Source organism: Sesamum indicum, linkage group LG6 (assembly GCF_026168435.1).
Source record: "Sesamum indicum cultivar Baizhima isolate 11 linkage group LG6, ASM2616843v1, whole genome shotgun sequence".
Classification (NCBI taxonomy): domain Eukaryota; kingdom Viridiplantae; phylum Streptophyta; class Magnoliopsida; order Lamiales; family Pedaliaceae; genus Sesamum; species Sesamum indicum.
This window is the reverse complement of record NC_142662.1, coordinates 15472820-15480876: the sequence shown is the minus strand read 5'-3', so window position 1 is coordinate 15480876 and position 8057 is coordinate 15472820. Positions and strand designations below refer to the sequence as shown.

At 35.0% G+C, this 8057-nt stretch overlaps 1 protein-coding gene across 1 annotated transcript; it reads left to right on the top strand.

Annotated features, from left to right (window-relative positions):
- Positions 1–1372: 1372 nt before the first annotated feature.
- Positions 1373–3862, top strand: LOC105164410 (G2/mitotic-specific cyclin S13-6-like). The gene is made up of 4 exons (XM_011083058.3): positions 1373–1672; positions 3147–3279; positions 3381–3441; positions 3566–3862. The coding sequence occupies exons 1-4, from the start codon at positions 1636–1638 to the stop codon at positions 3602–3604; spliced, it is 270 nt and encodes an 89-aa protein (XP_011081360.1). The 5' UTR covers positions 1373–1635; the 3' UTR covers positions 3605–3862.
- The last annotated feature ends 4195 nt before the right edge of the window (positions 3863–8057 follow it).

The window sequence follows — 8057 nt, the reverse complement described above, 5'->3', positions numbered from 1 at the left end:
CTATTGTGGCTGATTAGAAGCAGAAGAGGACAACCCATTTCGAATTGTATTTTGCTACCTTGTATGTCTGTAACTTTGTTGCATGAATTTTCCAGCATGCCTTAATTTTTAACAAAAATTACATATTCTTGTGTCAAGTGCAATTAATGCACGTGAGACACTAATTTAAATGGTTGCAACAACTCTAGAAAACAAGAGAGTGCTTTCCTCCTTTCTTCGGGTATTGTTTGTTGGTCTCTATGGTGTGGGTTCTTTTTCACAATGATTTTCTTTTCCTCTCCATTTCTTAAAAGGAAAAGAAAAAAAAATCGCTGATGTAGAGAAAAAAAATTAAAAGTTAGGTGCAACACCAAGAATGGAAAATGTCTATAGGGGTCAAAATATAAACGCAACACAGAAATAATAGATGATCACCAGCACACTTGAACCATAATTACATCACTTTTCTATGGGAAATAATTCTCGATCTTTCTTGCCTCAGGCAAAAAAAACAGTCGAAATATTTTGTTGCAAGGAAATCCAACTTTGAGTGAAGAATTAAACCATGGAAATGAAGAATGGAGCTTTATGTAAATTAAAAAATTGATAATTGACAAGACATTCCATTTTATCTTATATTGCGGTAATAAAGTAATTTGGCAACACCAATACTGATTTTTGGTGTTTATTCAAGGTATGCTCTTTTTGATGGCTAACAACATATTAAGAGAATTTAAAGTGAAAAAAATAACTGTTGTTACATTTTTTTTAAAACAAAAATCACATTAGGGACTAATAAGATTAGATACAAATATTAGAAACTAAAGAAATTTTAAAGGACTATTTTTCAAATTTATCCTTTTTATTTTTCTAAATAATATGGCAACAATATTTTGTGAAGGTTTAGAAGAAAGTAATTTATACATTTTTCAAAAATATTTTTGTGCCAAATTAGGTGTAGGAGCCAATCAAAATCTCAAAATTAAATAAAAACCCTAAGACAACAATTAAAGAACAACCCGAAATTAATTAGTTTATATGTTTAATCACTTTGGAAACCCATTCAATATAAAATTCCAAATTAACAAAAAAATAATTAAAATATGGTTTTGATGCCCAAAAACAAAAGAAATAATTTTCCATAATTTAGGTAGAAAGAGAGCAACTCATTAATTAAATTAATTAAAATGAGAATTGAAGGCTCGACTTGTTCTCCCTTCTAACGGCTAGTAAAGGTTTATCCAAACCCATAAAACTGAACTAGAAACCTGATCAGAACCATTCATTCTCAGTAATCCAACGGATCCTATTCAAATCTGGAGAATATGACCGTTAACGCTAGAGAGGCGTCCCGCCACTTCGCCCACATTTTATATACTACGCTCTTCCGCCTTTACTCCGTCTCCTCTTCATCACTATTTTCTGACAAGAACGAACAGAAAAGGTAGAGAAAAAGATAATCTTGGAGAGAGAAAGAGGGAATTCTAGAGAGAGAGAAGGGAGGGGCTGTTTGTGAATTGTGGCGATTGAAAACCCAAAAGAAAGGTGAGGCGAACTGCGGTGATCTCTTGGTGTTTCTGTCGTCTTTGTTGGAGGGGTTCCCGAAATCAACGATAAGAAGAAGGGTTGGAGAAAGAAGAGGAATCAGGTTATGTGATGGCTTCTAGAGCTGTAGTTCCGGAGCAAGATAGAGGTAGAACTGAGGATTAATGCTTATCTTTGAATGATATATGTTAGCACACGCCACTATAATTTTCTTTAAATATTTTCTTTGTTTGTGTAATCTTTTTGGGCTCTCTGATCCATTTTTTGTTAGAATTTAAGGGTGCTTCAGTGTGATTCTTGAAAGGATTCAAGTGGGGTTTCTTTTCTTTACATGCAAAGACTATCTTGCGGGTTGCTGAATTTTGTGTGTTTAATCCATTGTTTATTCAGTTCTTGTTTAGAATCTTGAAGAGGATTTCTGTGTTTTTTCTGTTCATCAGGTTTGATCTATTTTTGGGTTTTTGGGATCTCTGATCCATTTTTTTGTTAGAATTGAAGGGTGTTTCAGTGATTCTTGAAGGGATTCTGGTGGGGTATTTTTTCTTTGCAGTGCAAAGACTATCTTGCGGGTTGCTGAATTTTGTGTGTTATTCCATTGCTTATTCAGTTCTTGTTTAGAATCTTGAAGAGAGATTTCTGTGTTTTTTCTGTTCATCAGGTTTGATCCATTTCTGGGTTTTTGGGCTCTCTGATCCATTTTTTTGTTAGAATTGAAGGGTGTTTCAATGTGATTCTTGAAGGGATTCTAGTGCGGTTCCTTTTCTTTACAGTGCAAAGACTATCTTGCGGGTTGCTGAATTTTGTTTGTTTATTCCATTGCTGATTCGTCTATTACTATCTAGCGATGGTGAAGAGCAGCTGTGTCTCATTTCTTGTTTTGAACTTTGGCTAAGATGAAATTCTTTATGACATGGAATGCTTTTGATCCTACAAAATTCTTGCTCTTTTAAACATAAAAACCGTTCTCAATAAGTAGTTCTTTCTGTTTGCGGGGCTATTATTTTTGCCTCCCTCTTCCTTTGGGGGGAAAGAAAAGCAGAATGATTTTATTATTTGCATATTATTGTAAAGAATTTATCTTCATTTTGTTTTGTTCCATGCCTATATTCTGTTCATCAGGTTTGATCAATGCTTAAAAGTTCTTAGGTTAAGTTTTCTTTCCATGTATTTTGCGGACATTTAAATTGAGGTTTATGCATGAATTTCCTGTAATAGTTTATGATCCGTTGATATTAATTCGTACCAGGCATTTCGTTAATTATTTATGGATTTGCTGCGTATATACTTGTTTTGTGATCCTTACCGCAAGAACAGAGTTCTAGACTTCTATTTGGGCTATCAACATTGCCTTTCTTGATAATTTTCTTCTCCTGGGGATAGAGTAGAATTGTTGACTTCCTTGATTCTTCTGTGTTCCGATCTGAATTATTACAAGATACAATGTTTTAGTTTCATTTGATGCATAATTAGTCCTTGGGACTTCTGCTTCTTGGATTTGCTTTGGTGTTATCCCTCCCTTCATATTGATCTATTCTCATACGAGGGACATTTTAACTTGAATTCTTGACAACTTATCCCATTTTATCAGCAAAGTTATGATGAGTCTTCTTGTGTTTGATCAGTTGGAGGAGGGAAGCATAAGATCGGTCATGCCGAAGGCAGAAATCGGCGAGTTCTCGGAGATTTTGGAAACTTCGTAACTGCACCAACTGTTGAGGGGAAGCCTCAAAATCTGATCGCCCGCCCCATAACAAGGTTTCACTTCTTTACACCCACTCACACATGTGTGCTTGTGTGTTCTTGTTTTGTTAAAAGATAAAAGTAGCAGAAGAATTGACCGTCATTTCTGATTTCAGGAATTTTGGCGCACAATTGCTGGCAAATGCACAAGCTGCAAAAGAGAAAAACAACAGCAAGGTTAAAGAAAAAAAATAGAAAGAACTCCAATTAATCAAAGCTTCCAACATTGTCTTTTTAATTTTCTTGAGTACTGCCCTTTACAGCATTGGTAAGATAACAAAATTTTGCAATAACTATGCAGAAACTGTTAATGATTTGGCCAGAAAAGATGGTGCTGTGAAACCCGCCGTGCCTCATAAGAAGGAATCCGTGAAGCTGAAGAAGGAGGCTAACTAAAATTCCTTGGCTTTCCTCAACACATTAAAGAAAGGTAGATTTCGATTTGCTGACCTAGAAATAAAACGATTGGGAGATGCGATTTTACCCTTTAGTTTTTTAACCTCCTTGATTGTTGTCGGCGATTTTAGCTTCATGATAGCCTCTATCTTTTCAGAGTTCGCCTCTATCCCTCGTTTTCTAACCATGTAGCCTAAGAATTTTCCGCCACCTACTCCAAACATACACTTAGCCGGGTTCAACTTCATCCCATTGGTCCTCCTTATAGCGGACGCTTTTTCCAGGTGCATCAAATGGTCATTGGATCTCAAACTCTTTACGAGCATGTCATCCACATAGGCCTCCATTGACTTTCCAATCTGCTCTCTGAACATCCTATTTACCAATCTGAAAGTTCTTCTTGTTGGGGTTCTTGTATCTGTTCGTCTAGATCCTTGGGATGAAACTCTTGTTGGTCCTGTTCTCTGTCCAAATTTGTATATTCTGATTTTGGACTTGGACCAACATAATCTCCGCTGGGAAATGGTTCTTCTGGAACTCCTGTGGTGGGATCACTATTTTGCTTCTTCCTCTTCCTTGGCTCGCTTGATTCTCCTATAATAGTCGGAAAATCATTGTTATCACAACAGAGAGGAGTTCGATTTTACCTCTCAGTCTTTTCATTTTCTTCTGGATGGATGCTTGATAACACCAATCATTCAGATTGTCTTTAAGAAAAAACATTATTCGCACCATTGAATCTAGCTGTCCTTCAGGTACTTTGTATGATTGGATAAACATTTCCCTCCATGGACTGCATATCTTTGCGAAGAACATTAGAGCTTTAGATCTGAAATTTCTCCCTTAAGATCTTTGAGGTCCTTGTGTAGATAGAGAAGGATATTAAGAACCTCGTCCACCTTCTGGCCCAAGGATTTTATTTTCATACTATGTCCATAGTCTTGAACTGTCTTTTGTATCTCCCTCAAATCTTGGGAGATCTGCGATGTACCCGGTTCGAGTTCTTTCCAGTCAGTAGTCCCTTTAATCATAATTTTTAGAACTGAAATTATATAGGAATTTACCCATTCTATTTCTCATGGTTGGATTCTACCATGGACTTCAGTGGAGTGTAGACGCCTCACTGCATTTCCTGGTAGCACTTGTTGAACTTCAAAAATTCTCCGCCATTCTTTTTTTTTTTTTTTCTGGCTTGAGAAGTTCTGGATCAATCCTGTTTGGACCGTTGTAACACTTGTCTCTTCTTTGTATTTCTAGAATCTTGAAATATTCCCTGTTATCATTGTAACTCGAACTTTCGTTCGGTTTCATTTTCTCTCAAAGGGTCTCCTACATTAGTGGATAAATATAATCATATATAATCATATATTTTTTCAATAAACCTAGACTCTGATACCATTCTAAGCGAGTATGTATAAAAATATGCATTAGAATGCATTCAGTAAACTGCTCATTTTAAAGCTACGAAAGGATAATATTATCCAAAAATCGGTCAGATTTGTGCGAAGGACTAAAATTACGATCTTTTTGAAATTTACGGGACTAATTAATTTTTTAAAAATTATAACCATGTTACAAATTTTGAATTGTTCTAGAATATAAAATTAAGTAATAATTTGTTAAGTATTAATAAAATAATTATTATATGTCTTATAATAACTACAATTATTAAGATTTTTTTATAAAATGTTCTTAATTATAATTTTATTTCATTGTTTATAAGTTTTGTTCTTTTATTTCTCAAATTTTTTTTTGTCTTGCCTTTGTTTATTTTCCTATACTTAAGTCAACCATTTTTATGCTATTATTGAATAATTTGAATTTTGATTTTTCTATGAAGAATTTCATGAAAAACATATTTTGATTGTGTAGGTTGTAGTAATATATATATGTTTTGCTATCAAATTTGTTAATTTTTTTTTGTGTCACTAGATTTTTTGGGGTTTATTTATATATGTTTTAGTAGCTATGTTCATGTTAAAATTGATATATGGGAAAAAGATTAATTTGGTTAATAAGTTTCAATTTTAGTCCATTATGTTTAAGCATTTTCCAATTAAGTACAGTAACTTGCAGAATCGCTTAAATTAGGACCACAGATGGAATTTTGGACACTTTTACCCCTGTGCAGATATTAAAAGAGTTGTTTTAGTCCATTTACACTAAAATTCTAATTTTTCATCCATGCTCTCACCAAAATGATATCAGAGCCTGGTTTATTGAAAAAATATATAATTATATTACATTTTGATATTATTTATCCACTAATAGAAGAGATTCTTTGACAGAAAATGGAATCGAACGAAAGTTCGAGTTATTCTGAAAATAGGGAATATTTCTCATGAAAATTCTTGACTAGTGTTACAACGGTACCAAGAAGATTGATCCAAAACTTCTCACGCTAGAAAAAAAAAATGGCTGAGAAATTTTGATGTTTGACAAGTGCTACTAGAAAATGCAGTGAGGCGTCTACACTACATTGAAATACATGGTAGAATCCCAGCCAGGAGAAGCAGAACGGGTAAATTGCTACATAATTTCAGTTCTAATTATGACTGATTGGAAAGAACTCGAGCAGAATTTATCAAAGATCTCCCAAGATCTGAGCGAGATGCAAAAGACAATGGACCTATGAAAATAGAATCCTTGGGCCAGAAGGTGGACGAGGTTCTTAAGATCCTTCCCGATCTACACAAAGACCACACAGATTTGAAGGCAGAAATTGCAGATCTAAAGAGAGCCCAAAAAATCCAGACAAGAACAAATCAGGGATGCCCTTAGAACACTACTTCTTCTACATCAGAAGGCAAAGGCCACGGAGATTCCAGACAAGATCTGATTATCGCATCGATCATATCTATAAAATAATGAAGGTAACAAAAGAGCGGATCTATCAGATCTATAAGAATTAACGGAATCCTATTCCCAACTTGGGATTGTGGATTTAGTTAATATACGAACCAATGAAATCACTCCAGCACTACCACCGCCGAAGGGAAGTACATGTTCTAATGATCCTACACAGGACCAACTGATGAGAGAAAGTGTGAATTTCCACACTAATGTCACTCCAACATTTGTGGGAACCCTGGAGGAAAATCTAGATAGAAATCGAAAGAAAGTGCCGAAAAATATACCTTGGGCAAGGATCATGCTCCAACCCTTACATCCAAAAGGCGCTATACTAAACCTGGATATTATCAAATTCTGAAATACTGAGAAATGAGTTACAGCCATCAAGATTCACCTTGGGTAAGGACCATGCTCCAGCCCTTACAATCCATATGACGCTATACTGAGCCTGGATATTATCGATTTTCGAAATACTAAGAAATCGGTTGCAGCCAAGATAGCAACAACTACCCTAAAGCTCGAAAAGGAAAATCATAAAGTTTATAGAGTTGAGCTTAGAGGGATCCGTGAAGATCGAATGGGATAATACACTAGAAGATACCAAAGCCAGCATCATTGCCAGAGATTCGAAAGGTGCGATTGCAGACCAGCTACGAAGACTTATCAAAATATATTTCATCGGAGATGGATACTTCGAAGGAAGTAGAGCAGAAAAGGCTAGAGAATATGAACACGCTCTCTTCAGCCTTGAACTAAAAAGTATTTGCACAGTAGATAAATATATCCATTGGTTTCGCAAATATTTCTTTTAGAATGGAGTAGCAACAGAAGTAGCAGCTCCAATGTTTTTCGCAATGATATGCAGTCCATGGAGGGAAATGTTGATCCAGTCATACAAAGAACCTGAAGGACAATTAGACTCAGTGGCACGAAGAATGTCTTTCCTTAAAGACAAACTGAGATTGGTGTTATCAAGCATTCATCCAAAAAAACATGAAAAGACTGAAAGGTAAAATGAAAACGAACTCCTCTCTATTGTGAAAACAACGATTTTTCAACTATTATAGGAAAATCAAGCGAGCCAAGGAAAAGGAGGAAGCAAAATAATGACTCCCACCCTAGGAGCTCAAGAAGAACCTTTTCCTGGCAGAGATCATGGTGGTCTAAGTCCAAAGCTAGAACATATAAATCTGGACAGAGAATAGGACCAACAAGGACTTCTCATCTCAAGGATCTAGACGAACAGATACAAGATCCACAGGAAAAATCCCTACAAGAAGATATCCTTCAAAATCTATATAGTGCATTAATCCTTCAAAATCTATACCTTGAATAATTTTGAAAAGGAAGGCTTGTAGAACGAAAAACTTAAAAAGAAAGAAATCATAAAATGAATAGGAAAAGAATAATGTTTCTGTCATTTGATAGAAAAAAAAAGACGTGATAAATGAATTTCATCTTTTGTTATCTTTAACGAAAAAAGAGAGGATTAAGAAAAGATGGATTATTACAAAAAAACAGGAGTAATTAGATGAAGATTAAGT

Bases quoted from the DNA above. Each gene is read 5' to 3' on its own strand.
- LOC105164410 (XM_011083058.3), top strand. From the start codon at position 1,636: ATGGCTTCTAGAGCTGTAGTTCCGGAGCAAGATAGAG. The intron at 1,673-3,146 runs GTAGAACTGAGG...GTGTTTGATCAG, and splicing joins AGTTCCGGAGCAAGATAGAG to TTGGAGGAGGGAAGCATAAG. The intron at 3,280-3,380 runs GTTTCACTTCTT...TTCTGATTTCAG, and splicing joins ATCGCCCGCCCCATAACAAG to GAATTTTGGCGCACAATTGC.